This window comes from Melopsittacus undulatus, chromosome 4 (assembly GCF_012275295.1).
Source record: "Melopsittacus undulatus isolate bMelUnd1 chromosome 4, bMelUnd1.mat.Z, whole genome shotgun sequence".
In the NCBI taxonomy this organism is placed as follows: domain Eukaryota; kingdom Metazoa; phylum Chordata; class Aves; order Psittaciformes; family Psittaculidae; genus Melopsittacus; species Melopsittacus undulatus.
In genome coordinates, this window is record NC_047530.1 from 53,504,802 (window position 1) to 53,522,394 (window position 17,593).

General features: G+C 35.8%; 1 protein-coding gene across 1 annotated transcript in view; it reads left to right on the forward strand.

The window, feature by feature from the left end:
- Window positions 1-17,593, forward strand: part of SBF2 (SET binding factor 2) — a 258,529-nt gene that overhangs the window by 168,844 nt on the left and 72,092 nt on the right. The window contains exon 17 of the mRNA XM_034062016.1: window positions 17,441-17,509. Within this exon, the coding sequence (XP_033917907.1) occupies window positions 17,441-17,509 (69 nt within the window). The remainder of the gene's footprint in view (window positions 1-17,440; window positions 17,510-17,593) is intronic.

The window sequence follows — 17,593 nt, forward strand, 5'->3', positions numbered from 1 at the left end:
TAAGTGCTAGAGCATTAGACACTGAATGAGGGTGTCACAGCAAGTAGTTCCCTGGCAGGAATAAGGAGAGTGATGCAACCCCCCCCCCATCCCAGTTGGGTCTCTGCGACGTCAGCTAGAGCACTCTATAGTCTTAATGGATGTCTCCATCTTTCTGTGGCCTTTTGGGCCTTTGTTCGGTCCTCCAGTATTTGCTGTTCATGCAGGGCATGCTTGCACGTGTTTGGGCACACATAGGTGCCTTTATTGAAACCATGTAGCTTCTTGGAGCATTGTTGTGGTAGGCTCTGACTGCTGCTAAGAGTTCATTACTGTTAATTGTGGCCTTGTGGTTGCCAAGTGTTCCTAATAACTCCATGTTCTAAATATTTTTGGTCATCTTGATGAAAAGCAGACATGTGCTTGTAAGCTACTCACTGCTGTAAATAAAACAAATCTTTTTTAGGAATTATGTTATACTGCTGTGTAGTTGCTCTCTAGCCTGCCTCTGAAAGAGGTGTACTGATGAAAGGTAGTGAAAAGGAAAAAAAAACCCAGAGTCTTTGATGTTTGAAATTGTTACTACTAATAAAGTTGTATAAAACTAGTGACTTCTTTTGTTAGAAGTTTTATATCTAACAAAAATATGAAAGGAACACATGCAATTTTGTTATTTTAAATTTTATGTATGTGTATAATGCGTATTTCAATACAGCTACCTAATTCCATATAGATGTGTGTAAAACACTGTTATTTATGTTTACCTGCGCTCAATCTGTATTGAGTGTCATTTTATGTATACATTAAGTAACAAAATATTACACAGCATTGATGCACTATACCCACTCAGTGAACATAACTCTCTGGCCACCCATATGCACATGTGTATTTAGCTTTAGTGCAATTTTTATTACTAAAATGAAGGGGAAGAATTTGCGTGTCACTCTGGTCTTCCCCCCCTTGCTTCGCACTTCAAATAACTTAAACTGAGGTGTAGTAGAGCACTGAAGTGGAATGCTTCTCTGGTTTGTGAGCAAGGTGTGTGCTTCCTTGATCATTGGTGGTATTTAACTTCCTAGAAGAAACATGCCATATAGAAAACTAGTTTGTTGTTTCTACAAGGAATTTTATGAAGTGGTCTGTTTTCAAATGTTTTGTTTTGCAGGAATTTGCATAAAAGTTGCCAGTGGGTGGCTGGAAGATAATAATCTTTTTTATTTTTCACATACAGTCATTTCTAAAACAAAAAGAACATTGAAATACATTCAAAGGTTTCTGATCTTTTGGTTGCTATAATATTTGTATAACCTTTGGCTTAAACAGTTGAAATCTTGGCAGCTTGTGTTCAAAAAAATTGAAGTGTGATGTTGAGATACATAAAACACAGGCCAGTTCTGGGTTTTGTCAGTTATTTTGTGTAGGTTTTGACAAATGCTTTAATATGACAAACAAAAAATAGTGAACATGTGGCATTTTAGCATGTTTTTTTAAAGGGAAAATGCATAAGAATAGATTTCTATATAGTAATAGACCTATATCTACTGTTACATAAATAGAAAGTGTGTAAAGTTACAGAATAAAACCAGAGTAAAGGTGTAAACAAAAGAACATTTCACAGTCTACAAGAGTGCTAAAAAATTCTTGCAGCTGTTAACATTTATTTTCAGTATTATAGCCCAGATTTATGACTCCCATGAATTGTTTTTTAGGATGCATGGAAAAATATCGTTTAAGTATGCTGTGGTGAAGATTGCTTTTAGTAATTCCACAACTCAGCGGGTCTTGGTATCTAGTAATCCAACAAAGTATTTAAAAGTAACTTCTACTGTCTACAGATCAAAAATCAAACAAACAAAACTCAGTAAAGCATCTTGTAAAACCTTTGTTTTCAATCTTGATTAAGTATCACTTCAGAGAATGCATATCCTTTCTTACACCTATATAAGTTGTATAGAATTGGCATGTAATATTCTCTATCCCTACCAGGTGTATGGAATGAAGTATCTTGAGATCATCTCTAGCTGTAGTAATACTATACTTAAAATCAGACTGGATTAAGAGGAAATCAGACTGGATTAAGAGGATTCTGTGATTTTTAGCACTTCTTTAGAAACTTCATCTCTTTCCTTGTCTGCATTATAATACTCTATCTCTGAACCATAGGCATCTGGATTTTACATATTATACATTCCTTCAACAGTACTGATGATTTTAATTCTCAGAAAGTTATTTTTCTTCACTTCTAATACCTTATGTAATTGCTAATATTTTATATATTTTCCTATACTTTCAATTCTCACAAAATCTGCTTCTATAAATATCATACATGCTCTGTCTTCCACTTGTGCAAGAACATTAACATTAGTGCAGTGTACATTTCGTGGATGGCACAAAATATGCTGTCCACAACATGTTTCTGGATCAGTGTCTGACCTTTGTGCCAGGAGAAGCTGGGGTTCACAGCCTTAAACTAAGTAAAGTCTTTACTGAATGATTTTTTTTGGTATTTGAGCAGGCAAAACAAGTTGTTCTTTTAAACATTTTTTCTTTGTAAGAAGAGGAAAAAATGTTAATGCAAGCAAAGCCAGTGGACTAAACAGACTTTAATTTATTGTTTCAGACCAAATTCAAGATTCTAGACTATTGATTTCATTGGAATTTAGCCTGTTATATTTATGAAATTAAAAGTTATAATTGTTTTTGTAAAAAAAAAGGGAAAAAAAAAAAGGAATATATTTATTTTAATGGACTGTTTTGAATGCTTGCCTTTGTCATTTGGGAATAGCTGAAATACTAACATATGTGGTTCTGTTTAGAAGCCACAGGCCACAACTACAGTTATGTTAATACAATTTGTTACTCAGCCTCTGAATCGCACATGTAAAAGTCATAGACTTTGATCCTAACTCAAATTGATTGATGGCTGTTACCTTCCCAATCCTCTCTCTGTGTAGCCTCCACCCTTACAGAGCTAGTTACCATGTAAAACATGTTCTGTGAAGAAAACTTAGTTGATGGTAGGCTCGGGGTTGTTCAGTTACTTTCACAGCCTCTCAGGCAGTCAGTAGACCATCAGTGTTGCATGGATCAAAACATGAAAACCATAACTACAGAGGGAATCCAAACCAGGGTGCTGAGAGGTGTTACAAGAATCACTTCTTTGATCATTGAGACTGCCGCATACATTTTACACAAGCTCATTGCAAAGAACTGCTTTAACATGATTTAGTATATGTACCATATAACAAAGATTTTACTTGTATTAATCTTGTCTAATTTCTGCTTTCATGAAATGGAAAGGTGAATGAACCTATCTGCAGTTTACTCAGAATGCCATTGGTGGTATTCATTTCTGGCTTCAAATCTGGGAGCGTTCTATACTTAAAGAACAGAATATACTAAAATATATGAGCATTCCGATTCTCTCTTTCATATAGACATTCACTTTCTTCCATAGCCTACTTAAATTCATCTCCTCTGAGATCACCTAGGAGTAATCAAAACTGGGGGGAGAACTGCTGATTCTTGGATATATTTTTCCACAAGAGCATGTTAAAGATGGTTTCTGCAGCCAGAAATTTTCTGAGTATTCCACAAACATTTTTGAGATTACATGTTATCCATTTGTTTTATTGATCACCATAAATACTTGTTTGGAGACAGGGATTAGGATTTCTTGAGGGGGGAAATAACTTCTTTTCCATGTCATCTTGAACCCTGTAATATTTAATAAATTTACCAAAGTCAACGTATCTTCTTGTTGCGCATTGTTTGCATGACAGTTTGAATGTTTTTGTTTCAGTTATTGATAGTACATGCTCTTGGGAGCATGAAGAGAAACAGAGATGCTTGCTAAGAGAGAGAGGTACTATTGAAGGGAATGTCATATGTTACCTCTTTGTCAAGGGACTATGTTCCATATTTTCCATCTTAACGAAAGATTTACATCCCTTACAAGTTTTCCTATCTAAATTTCAAAATTTGAAACATAATTATGTACGCAAAATAAAATGAACAAGGTGTAGCACAGTTCTCTGATCACTAAAAAGAAGCTGATCTTAAAGGTCCTTGGTGGAGTTGAAATTCTGGTGAATTTGGAAGCAGCTAAAGCAATGTTTTCTGTGCTTTCTTGGTCTCCTTTTCATTCTTTATTCTTTTCTCTGTGTTTAGTAGTTACCCTTTGCTAGTAATTTTTTAGCGAATACTGTATCTCTTGTATTTGTTTTATTATGACACCATTTCACCAACTTCCCTCTTCCCCTCACCATAACAGAAAACTTTACTAATTGTTATTACAAAAGAGTTGAATCTTTTGAGTACGTTTAGGAAATCCCGTCAGTGAGTGATGTATCTGGAAACCTGACGTTCTGAAACTTTCTGCAGTTCAACTGAGAAGTGTTTCCTTCATTTAAAATTTCTTCATGTCTTGATCTGAAACACTGTTGGGTTATGGGACTTATGCGTATTCCAGGACATATTGCAGGACTGCAGACTGCTATGATTGTGTAATGATTACCAGCATTACCTAGATCTTGTTTTTCTTGCTTCTGTGATTTCTGGTACACTAGTAGAAGTCAGCAGATAATAGGCTTTTCTGAATACTCTGTCTTTAAATTTGGATTTTTTAACACTGTGTGCTCAGATGAGGTGAACATATTATTTTAGGTATACAAAAGCTTCCATTCACATGTCAATCTTGGTAAGTTCATTACTGTTGTAAGATGAGATACCTCCCATATGAAGATAGGCTGAGAAAGTTGGGGCTGTTCAGCTTGGAGAAGAGAAGACTGCATGGAGACCTCATAGCAGCCTTCCAGTATTTGAAGGGGGCCTACAGGGATGCTGGGGAGGGACTCTTCATTAGGGACTGTAGTGACAGGACAAGGGGTAATGGGTTGAAACTTGAACAAGGGAAGTTTAGATTGGATATAAAGAGGAAGTTCTTTACTGTGAGGGTGGTGAGGCACTGGAATGGGTTGCCCAGGGAGGTTGTGAATGCTCCATCCCTGGCAGTGTTCAAGGCCAGGTTGGACATAGCCTTGGGTGACATGGTTTAGTGTGAGGTGTCCCTGCCCATGGCAGGGGGGTTGTAACTGGATGATCTTAAGGTCCTTTCCAAACCTAACTTTTATATGATCCAGTGAGATAGGGTAATCCTTATTTTGCTGTGTACTGGCTGCAGTGCTGCCGTTATTAAAAACCAAGAAAATAAAAATGCAACACATAGTATATCTCTGTATTTAACTCATTCAGGATGAAGATAAAGGATTTGGGTCCAACATTTAATGGCAAGGTTTTTTCTAGAGACTTTCATCAAAATCAGATGTGCAGCACCTCCATGTTATTGGTACGGCAATGGTGAATTTTGGCTGACACTTAGCTGTCATACTTACAGTCAAAAAATCATGTATTTTGAAGGCAATAGTGAATTCTTTCAAAACTTGGGAAAGTATTTTTGTTGTTGCATTCTGGATTGTGGGTAGATTATCACAAAAACTAGGACATTTTATAATTGCATTCTTATAATTTGTAAAAATTTATCAAGTTTAACATACTTCTTGAGACAGCAACTGTATCTGGCTGTTGGATACATACCTTTAATACAGTAAATCTCACAGGATGTTTTTCCTTAAATGTAAGTTTCTGGTGCTTATCAGTCAGCTTTTTACTTACTTTATTTCAAAAATAAACATAGATGGTTAGGATCAGCTACTGTAAGAGAAAAACAATTTTCCTTTTATTGTTATAAAAATGTCATATTAGCAGATTACTACCATACAGTTATTCTAGCTGTCGAGTAAAATGAAAATATTTTAATCTGGTTTAAACTTCAGTGGTAGCCAAGGGCATCGGAAGACAAGAGAGATTGTTTTGAGAAGAGTCAGACTAATGTGAGTATTTATGAATTTAATTTACTAATTCATTGGTATAATAAAATAGAATAGGTAAGGTTACGTGCAGATTGAACTGTGAATGTAAAATGATATTTTTTTTTACATTTTGGCATATGTCATTTGTGTAACATTTGTCTGTTGTGACAGAGGAGCTTTGCTCAGGTAGAGGTGGCTATTATTATTGATGCATCAAGATCATTTCTGTTCATAGCATCGTGCATTTGGAATACATTACCTGGCAGGATAGACTGTTTTCTGCACCTCATTGAGAATGCAGCAAGTTCACTGTTCAGTTTATTAAATTGTTGAATAAGATCACCTAGTGGGATGTCTGACAGTACTGAATCAAATGCTACCCTCTTAAATCTCCTAACAAAACAACAAAGAACAAGATCCAAAATTTCAGCAGCTTAAGGAGCTTGGGCAGAATGTATTCATGGGACACTAGCATGGTACTGGAAGAAAAGGCAATTGGGACAGTGGGATTCATGTCAACTCCCATAGTGAAAGTCTTCCTCAAAGCCTAAAGATTTCTTTGCTACTTAAAATTGCAGGTAAGATAAAAGGACTGAGAAGACAGTAAAATGTATCATGATGTATGCTCGTATTTCTTGCGAGGAGGAGACAAAGATTAGAAATACTTTTGAGTCATCACATTTATGTTTATTGTGCATGACTGGCAGTTCATGCTGATACAATGTGTTTCTTCATTCAGTACACACACGAAATAATGCCATCCTGTCCAGTGTGGTTTTAGTAATTTGCTATTGCATTATCTGGAACTGGAATATTGATCTTTTGAGGACACTAAAGCCAATGCTAAGGCTTAAACTTCTCACTTTTCAGTATCCACGCTTTTTTTTCAACCATTGCAATCTGGTTTATCCTTCTGGAAGCTCCAGATATTGTGTGAAATGGATTTCGAACAGCATGAGTGTAGTTGGGATTTAGTATTTCACTAATCGTAGAATCATAGAATAGTTAGGGTTGGAAAGGACCTGAAGATCATCTAGTTGCATATCTCACTGTATCCCAGGTTTCCCTTTATGAGTCTTTATTTGCCACTTACTTCCTTAGCAGAACTCCCCTTTTTGCATTTTTCCCTATAATGTCAAGAAAATTATAAAAATAATAAACCAGAAAGGTATTTGAAATAAAATCCTCAAGAAGATCAGATAGCCTAGGAGATGATCTGTCAGGGTTTTAAAATGGATTAACTGGCAAAGAAGGATTTCTCTGTGTCTAGTTTGCTGGATGTTGCTGCAAGCAATGATAGTAGTGTTTGCCCTGCAGAAGTGTTTATACAAAGGAGAGGAATTTGTTTCAAGGACTTTCAGACATGCTCCCTCAGGTGGATGACAAACCAGTATGTTTTGGGAACTTACTTTTTCACTTCTGTAACCAAAGTAGGAGGAGTTCCTTCAGGGAATTCTAACCTTCATATTTCCTAGACCATGTGAAAATACCAGAGAAAAATATCAATTCAAGAAGTTTTAAAACTGAAAGGTTCAGAGGATAATGTCACAATTACCAGTTCAGAATTGGTTTCTAGTTTCTTCCATTGTCTTTATCTTTTACCAAAAAATGTTTCACACTTGTTTTAGTTTGTATTCTTAGAAGACACCCACTTTATTATGAACATTAAAGGAACAAATTTTTCGTGAAAGTTTTGCAAGAAACTTCCACATCTCTCATGCGTTTATCATACTTGTATTATTGAAACACAAAAGCATTAAGGCTTCAAATAAAATCTGTATCCCTATGAAAGAAGCTGCTGCCCATGCATTAAAAAGTACAACAATATTTCATATTAAGTTAAATAAAAATAATGTATTTTTGTATATATTCTTATCCACAGTTTAAATATTTGTTTCAGAACGTGTATATTTCACTGATGAATGAGATCTTGAAGGAGGAACTTCACTAAATCAAGCAGCTTTTTAAATCTCTGAAACTCTTGGGCTTTCCAGGCTTTGGAACAACATTCTTCCTTGATTGCACAGATTTGATGTGTTAATCAAGGTGGACACTGCTCAGCAGCATGTTACCTAACCACACAGAACATAACTCCTTCAGTTTTCTAAATTCGCCTTGGGTATTCTCTTCTAATAACCATTTATCTTTTAAAAGACTTTGTGAGCTGGAGTTATAGAGCCTTAAATTTGCTGGGAGTTTTTTCTGCAGAAAAATCAGATATTTCTGATAATGGCTTTAGTAGCATAATTTTTCACGGTGTGGAATGAGCGTACTCTGATGTTGTTACAAGGTTGATTTTTGGATTAAGCAATTTGTACAACAGCTTGTATTAAAGTTGTTAAAACCGCAGCTACTCTTTGAAATGTAACAATAAGTTTACATTCCAGTCTATTAAAGAACTGAGAGGTCTGGCAGCAGGGTTGGCAACAAGGGATTTTAGGTTCCATTAGATTCACCAGCACAACTATACAATGCATCATTTCTGCCTAAGCATGGAAAAGCCCTTACTGGCTGAATTAAAGATTCACAACCTTATGATAAGCAGAATTATATCAAAAAAACCCCACCCCCCCTTTTGTAATCCTTGAAATCCTGCAACTATTGCAGGTCATCCCAGAAATATCCTCTTCCAGCAGCTGACACTTGTTTAATTAATCCAGAAATGGAGTTGCACCAACAAAGACAATCCAAGAAAACTTCTTCCAGAAGCAGCTGGTCATTGTCGTTCTTCTTGTCCTTTGGTGCAGCTGTACACAGACTAGCTGGTGCCTTTGCCAAAACTGTAGCAATGCTTCTCAGTATATCAAGGTTAGCGTAGAAAAACTGAAGTTGTCAGGCAACAAGATGTCAAATACGTATTGAAAAGAAGCTCTACTTCTGACAGTTGGTGAAAAATGCATCTCCCAGAGGCAGTGTTACATGCACACAAACATGTACTTCAGTTCCCAGGGGCACTTGCCAGAACCCTGGGGATGCATTTGATGTATCTGTATATATATTTTTAAAATTAAAAGATTAAATGAATATTTGTTACCAGCTTTCTCTCCAATAATTTTTGTCTTTGCTGGTTAAGCACAGTGTTTTCCCTTTATATACTTAATTAGACTGGGTGGTTTTCAGTTCTGCACTCCTGATAGTTTCCATCTCTTGGACCAGATCTTTAAACTCTCTGATTGTTTTATTCCTTTGCCCCTGCTATGATATATATATATGTATCTCTTGGTGAGACTAATGTGTTAAACATTTTTGACTTTGGTACAAGATATTCTTCTCCATCCTATCTCCCATCAGCCTTACACATTGTTTCCAATTATTTACTCTTTACCTCATGTATTTCTTTGAAAAACTGAATATCACTATTCTCAATCTGTTCAATTCTACTGCCAGTTACTAGTTTTACAATGCTTTTTTTTTCCCCTGATGTCAAGATACTTCGTAATATTTCTATTCTCATTTTAAGTGTCCATTAAATTCAACTGCAATGTTACCCATTTTACCATTTCTTTAGAGCTGTCTGTACTGTACGGAGTTTGCTCAGATCTGCAAATAGCAATAAAGTAGGGTCATTAATTTTGTACCTTTTTCTGAATGTTAAGGCACAGTCTTGGTTTGGCTTGTATCGCACAGCACATGGTTCCAGGTGCTGTTCATATGTAGCTTATGTCTTTGCATGCTCTTACCCTGTCTTCTGTGCAGAACATTGCATTTGTCTTCATTGAAGTTCAGGAAGTTCTTGCTAGTCTTTTTCTGACAGGCTGTGATGCCAGGTAGTAGCAGTCCTATTATCCAGTGTATTTACCACTTCCCCAAATGCTGAAGGCACATTTCGTTAATGAACACATTGCCTGTTAAACTCAGAACCATTAACTGCTGTTTTTTGAGTCAGACAGTGCAGTCAGTTTTCCATTCTTTCATCTGGACTCTATCTCTCTAGCTTACCTACTAGGATACCAAAGGAGGCCCTGTCAAAAGCCCTGTAAAAGCCATGGTAAAAAAGACTGTGATGCTCTTTCCTCAGCCACAGAGCTTGTTATTTCATCATAGAGGTTCCTCTTGGTCAGCCTATGCTTTCTGTTCTCAACCACTTTTTTGTTCTTCATGTATCTGGAAATGCTTTCTATAAGGGTTTGCTTCCTACAGTCTGCCTTTAGATCCCTTGAACCTGTTCCTTGCCTTCTTTGAGGTGTTGCCCATACATGTAGAAACCTGGTATTTTTTTAAAAAGTGTTAATTCTTATTAAGTTGTAAAAATTGTATAGAATTGCACCAATGATGTGAGGCATTTCTATTGAAAGTATTCAAAATTAGAAAATTGCATTAGAGAACAGTGAAATTAAATTAAGCAAGATGAACATATTCTTATGTGTTTGAAAGTTTGGGACTTCTCTTATAATTTAGAAGAGATGCTACTGTGCACTGAATGAATGCTAATATGCATAAGAGCGTGTACTGTGCACTTGTGAACTGATTCACTAGTAGATAACTTGACTGTACTGGAATATTGCATCTGTTTTAATAGTTCTTCTAATATTTTAAGCATTTTTTTTGTTGTTCCCTAACTCTATTAGCCAGACTGTCCATAAAGTGGTTTATTAAGTATCCTGTCTATATTTCACAATCACTGCAAAGTGCTTTTGTCTACCAGGGCTTGAGGAGTACATTGCCATCTTTATATATATTATTAATTAATCACTCCTTTTCCAACTGAGCTGTTAATGGATATTGACCACTGTTTTCTCATGCACTGCAGTGTATTCTATCATTTGAATGTTGTTTGTCAAATACTTTTTACAGATTACTGTGCAGGACCTTGTATCACAGCTGGTGTAGTTTAAGGTTTGGACAGAGTCACTGTGAATGAAGCCCTGCTGTGAAATAAAAGTCAAAAGGCATCTTGGCATCCCAACCATTTCCTTGGGAGAAGATTACAGCCTGAGTATGTTGAGCTTTATTGCCATGGGCCTCATGACAGTATTCAGAAACATGCATGGCATTTCTGTTAAAGAAACTCAGATGTGCTTAGACGCAAGGGATGGCATTCTTGTATTCATCATTATCTTGCAAAAAAGTTAAATGTTTTGAAGCTTTTGGGGTACAGTAAAAATACAGTGAAGAATGTGTAATTTATGCACATAAAGATTGAGGTTCCTGATTTCCTAAACATAATTTGTTACGAGAAGGAGGAAATGACTAATCTCAACCCAAGACGGAAATGTATTTATTGAGAAACAAGGGGGGGGGGGTGGGCAGGAGGGAGGGGTTGTGGTGGTGAGAGGGGTGGATGGACTCAGCAGCTCTTCTTTGAGTAAAATACTGTTTGTTGTTTTGGCTTGCTGTAGGACCAGAAGTACAATGGATCTGCATAGAGAGAATGTGCTGTATTCATTAACTTGCGAACTTGTGGAGTGAAGCAAAAGAAAACTTAAAAACAAATGAACATTATGTGTTTGTGTAATTCCGTCTAAATTATATCCATTTAATTCTGTTCCTTATGCCACTGTGTTTCCAGGATAGGCAGACATATGAGGATTCAGGGCCAGGTAAAGACAAATACGAAGCTCTTCAGGAAGTAAAATCCTTCTGAATCTCCTGCAGCCTGGAATGGCAGGCCTATAACATCTTGTTCCCTATTGCTGACATAATAGGCTCCTTAGCCAAATCTGCATTATGATGGCTTCTAGTCAGGCAGAGAGACTACAGAGTTCTTTTGGGCTTGGTGCAGTTCTTTCGTCTTTTGCATTGGTACTAGTAATGAACATAATATTCATAGAGGATGAAGAAAGCGTTAACATCTGGTATAATTTAGGGGAGAAGTGAAATCTGTGTAATACAGATTTTGTGTTGAATGACTGCTGTCAGATAGTAACCAGGTAACAATCTGAGAAGTTGCTCCTCAAAAGTCCAGGGGTGGTTCAGTTCACTGTTAGACCTGGAACCAATAGGCAATACGAGTGTACAGTTTTGTTTTTATTAACTGAGAATGATTGCAACAGTGAACAAAAATTAAAAGCTTGTGTTAATGAGTAACACTTAAAATGTGCTATGGTAATTTGTGAATGAAGAGGTGTTTTTGTGAGTTAATAAGTTTGAAAGACTGTATATATCCTTACAAAATGAGAAGTTGTGAGTGTAATGAGAATTACAGAAGGCAATATCTTCTGAGTTTTGAGTGTGTTCTTGTAGTTCTACTGATAGCTAAGTTCACAGGTAGTCAGCTATATGGGCCTCCTAGGTATGTCTGTCTTCCGTTCTGTTTCTCAAGTCCTGGAAGAGTTGCATTTAACAAAATTGTAGCTGTTTCAGTAAGGTTTGTTTTGAAGTTTGGTGAGAAAACAAAGAGAAAACTTAGATCCCATTGTAAAGCAGAGGAGCAGGTAGCAGTGATGTTAGCTTCACTAGGCAAAACTGTACAAGAATGTTGGAACAAAAGTAACTATTAATTTTCACTGAAAAAAATTTGCTTGTGATTTCAGTAAGAAGATTTCAGACTATGTTTTGAAACTAATTATCCACTGCTAGTAAAAAGTAATGCAGTTAATTAGCAAAATATGTCATTTTGACTGTTGCTTCAGATAATGGCTTCATCTGTGGAATTAAAACTTGTAGTTTAAACACTTGTAAAATTTACATTGGAAATTCAAAATAGGACCTTTGTTTTAAGGCAGTTTATATTAGATACAGTCAGTATCTAATTGCAGAATTGACAGTTTATTTAGTTGGGTTTTTAACTCTAAGATTGAATATAAAGGAATTGAATATAAAGGATATTGGTTGTGACGTTGATTAACGTAGAATAGGCTTTCTTTGATAAAAACTTACATTTTCAATAGTTCAATTACATTAATATTGTATTTATATATGGATGCATAAACTTTATTCAGGTTGTCTAATGAAAACGAATGATTTTTTCTAAAATTGGTGTATTAATATTCAATTCTAATTTTGAATTACATTGCAGTTCTACATGGTGAATCCCTGTTCCTTTTGACAATTTTTCTAAACTGGATTGCTTAATCCTCACACTACTGAAATCATCTGCTGAATTTGGAACCAGTATTTCACCTGTAATTTATAGCCAGTGTGCTGCACTTAGTTATAGTTACCTTATACATGCTGACTTAACAGTACTTAAAAGCACACATGACCCTCAAGTTTCTGGCTTTTTTTTCTTGATTCATTATGAGCTTAGTTCTGCATGGTGATGAAGGCTTTTGGCCTTCATGAAAATTGACAACATTCAGTACTTCTCAGGAGGCACAATGCAACACTGAGAGTTACTTTAACAGTATTTTTAATAAAGCATAGATGCAGCAGACTGCTGCCAGAAAAGTATGGATAAAGAACTGTCTTCTTTAGTGTTTCACTCTGAAAAGTTTGAAGGCATTCACTGTATGCTACATTAATTTCATGTGATTGTCAGGCCTGCGGGAAATTCCAATCATTTATAGCGCTGCTGAATGTATAGCAAAATTGGGTCCCAAGTTTTCAGCATACTCAGATTTCTTTAGATTATTTAAAATGTGGTGTCTGATTGAAAAGCTTACTGCCCAAAGCAGAATGTGGTTTAACACAGGAAACATACTGCATCAGCTAGCAATTGATGATTGAGACTATTAAGATGGATTTAAAAAGGAAATTGCACTCCAAGTGTTATCAGTTATTTAATATATATCTCCTAGATCTTTATCATGTGACTAAGTGAAAGCAGAAATCCCTTGGTATCAGTTGTTATTTACTGCAGCCTGTTCAGGAAAATGTATAAGCTTATGCTTGGCTGTCACTGTGCTTCACTGACTTCGGCTTGCTCTTGTAGTCAGTGGGACATTAAAGGGTGCTTAAGGGCTGTATTGAATCTGGGCCTGCACCTTCAGTAGCAGATCAAGGAGAAACCTTTACCTAAGGTGGCTCTTCTTAGCTGTTCATTACTAGGATCAGATTTTGGAGGACATCTCAACTTAATGATGACATGCAATACCTTGTTTTCCAAACAGAAGTTCAGGTCAATACTTCCTCTGAAGTCAAGAATGAGGAGAAGGATTGCCTCTCCTCTCCAGTACCAGAAGCCTAATCCAACCACCAGGTTCCAAAAGCCAGATACTGTCAGTCCCATGCATCCATCCAGGCGGTCAAAACTTCCTAGCTGTCAGTTCTGCAATGTAATGACGATATCTAACCACCAACATTTTGTTGCATATTTAAACTGAGAGGAGCATAAAAGTAAATCACATCTTATCAAAGTAAATAATGTAAGGAAAAGCTTTCTTGTTTTATTATTCACGTGTCAATTCACTATAGTGAAACTATATTAAATGTACAGGAATTCCTGACACACTCCCAGTCTGCTACAGAGTTCAGCACCAGTCTGAATATGTAGTCAGTATGACCAGAATAATGTGCCAGGTCTTCATTCAATTACATATGGATTCAAAGTAGTACTCTGCATATGGCATAATGGAAGTCTACATTTCACTGTCTAGGATATTGGGTTAATCATTGGAAATTAATTTGCTGATAATTTTTGTTCCCCAGATGTGGTTTAGCTTCATTTCATGCAAATGAGGAGGAACAGCTTCAATTATTTTATGGTATTTGATTTGTCTACTTCTGTAGCAGTAATAAGAGATATTTTTCATAATAAGACATTGTTACATACAAGGCAAATGGATTGCTTTGTTTAAGGAGTCTGAATTGATTGCATACTATAAATATATGCAATTTCTAGTACTTTGGTTTGCCTGTATAATTGAGAAACTAAGATGCACTATTCTTAGAATAGCAGTATTATACTTTATTCCTAGCTGAGATCATTTTACATTTCTTGTCATATGCTGGAGGAGAAAATATATAGAGAGATAATAATTCCATACTACAAGTCCAGGGGGTACTGCTGACATAGAATATGTGGAGAATTTCATACTTATAAGAAGGAATGGAAAAATAATCTACTGTGTTGTTTATGTGGTGATGATATATATCTCTGAGACATATGTTAGCTCTTGGAGTATTGAATACTCTCTAGGTGAAGATACATTGCTCAGTTTTTATAAAGATATTTTTGTGTATATTTTGGGTAAAAGCCAAAGCTCTTATAAGTAATTTGAGCTAAGGGATTAAGTATAATAACTTGAAACAATAAGGATGGATCATTTTATACCTGGTTATAAATAAGCACCTACTGAAATAAGATATGTATTTTTCTGAAAACTGTTGAGCATTCCTAAAGGTTGTTTTAAATTGGAAGTTTTCTGATTAAGTGAAAAAATACTATTTGCCATATCTTTATATTAAACTCCAAATAAATGTGGTAAATAGTGACTGAGGGTTAAGGAATGGATAACAATAGGAAGTAATGCAGAAATTTAAAATTAAAAGAAGATGAGTCTGTGTCCTTTAATCTTATTGTGTTAACATTTTACAAACTAATTTGGGGTTTTTATATATATATCACAATACTAAAAGGTATCATTAGAACATACATTTAGTTTCTCAGTGTCCTCTTTTCTTACTGTTTTCCTCTACCAGATTGGAATGTGTTAGGAAGTGTGGGCACTTGCACACTTTTTGTTTTCCATGCTGTCCTGGGTTTAGCAGTAGCTGTCATGTTTTCTCCTTAGTAGCTGGTGCAGTGCTGTGGTTTTGACTTTCAGCCTGGGAACAGAGCTGATAACACCAATGTTTTTAGTTGTTACAAAGTAATGTTTGCTCTGACCAAGAACTTTGTGAGTCTCATGCTGTGCCAGGGAGGAGGGGATGCTGGGAGGAAGCAGAGACAGGACACCTGACCCAAACTAGCCAAAGACGTATTCCATACCACAGCATGTCATGCCTGGGGAGGTAACTGGGAGTTACCCAGAAGGGCTCGCTCTCTTCTGGGTCGGGCTCATTTTGGGAGGTGGTATTGTATTCTCTTCCCTTGTTATTTCTCTTAGCATTATTATTATTGGTGGTAGCAGCAGTGGTTTGTGTTATACCTTAGTTACTGGACTGTTCTTATCTGAACCCATGGGAGTTACATTCTTTCGATTCTCCTCCTCATCCCTCCAGGAGCTGGGGGGGGGGGGGGGGAAGGGAGGGAGTGTGAGAGAGAGACTATGTGGCTGTGTTTAAACCACGACACATGCATAGTCAACACACATGAATTTATGCAGAGCTACACACGTCAAATCTGAAGTAACTGCAGAAATAAAGTTTCACATCTATGAACTTATACACCTTTTCAGAATACACCTGTAAGTAGTTTCCTAAATGCTACTGTATTTAACATTACATGGACATTGGTTTTTTTTTTGTTTAGATGAGCTTGATTGAAGTAATCAAAAATGATGTTACTGGAAAATCAGAAAGGATTCAATGGATTTTTAGAGTAATGAGAAGCAAAACAGTCTTGTGATTCTTTTTTTTTCTTAAACCTCGCTCAGCAGTGATAAGAGAGATGAATACAAAGAACATCCTAATCATCCTTAACATGGTTGTTCCTGTAATGCAGATTTAGTAACTCTGCTATCACAGTTGGCTAGTGCCAACTTTTTGCTAGTTAGGTTTTAGAAAACTTGGATATGAGATGAAGGCATGAATGAAAAGTTGGGCAGAGGAACCCTTGAGATATTTCAATTTTGGAATTTGGTCAGATGTTATAGATAGGAGTGCGGTTTCAGTTGGAGGGTGCCCATTGTAAGAATGAATGTTAGAAATATTCAAATGAATTGTTCAAGTGGAAATGTATCACAGTGGTGATACATTTGTCTATCAGAAATATGCACATTTTGTTCTTCAGTGTTGGCAAAAAGAGCTAATGGAAAAAATCTAGTCACTTTAAAAAGAAAAGAAAGTATCTTTTAACTCGAGTATTTTTATTTCTTTTTTTTTTTCTTAAGTCTTAAAAATTCAAGTAGTTTGTTTTTTAAATATTAAATTACATTCCAATTCTGGTTTCTCTTAAAAGACTTCCGTAATAAAATCACTATTTTCATCAGTGCAATTACTAGTTGATTTACTTTGGCATTCCCTTTTAAGCCTAGAGAGTCACGAATGACACACTTGACTGTTGAATGAGGCATTCTGAGACTGTGAAGAGAATGGGTTTTCATCTTTTAAAGTTAACATTGTGCCAAACATTTGTAGATGTTGTGGAGGTGATCATTTCATATTAAATAAATGTCGGTTCCTTTGTGTAAACTCTTTGAAAGTACATTCTTTGGTCATCATATCAGTTCCATTTTAGTCAGATTTGCTGTTGACCCAAGTGGAAGCAAGCTACCATTTTTTATTGTTTCCTAAATGAGGAATACTTTCCTTTCTCTGTGTAAGCTGTTGGTGAAATTATATTTCAAACATCTGAGTTAGAAAGGTGCTAATAAATTCCTTAAATGGGAAGAATCATAGCAATACCTATGTAGCAGAAATCAAGAAAATGTATGCGTATATACACACATATATAAATATATTCATGTTATTCATACATGAAATTGATTAAAAGTTACAATGTATGTAGGAAGGGCATCAGAAAGACTCCATAAATCAGAAATAAAATTATAATGGGTAACATTGAAAATAGTTTTGCTTATTTTCTTTGTATGGTTTTTTTTTTGAAGGATTGTTCATCTTCAGAAGAATATAACATTGCTGCAGCATTGCTACCCCTGACAACTGCTTTTTACAGGGTAAGTTTTTATTGAAAACCACTCCAATTTTGTATTGTTTTACATTACATACATTGTTAAAGTGAAGAAAGCGACAGCAAGAGA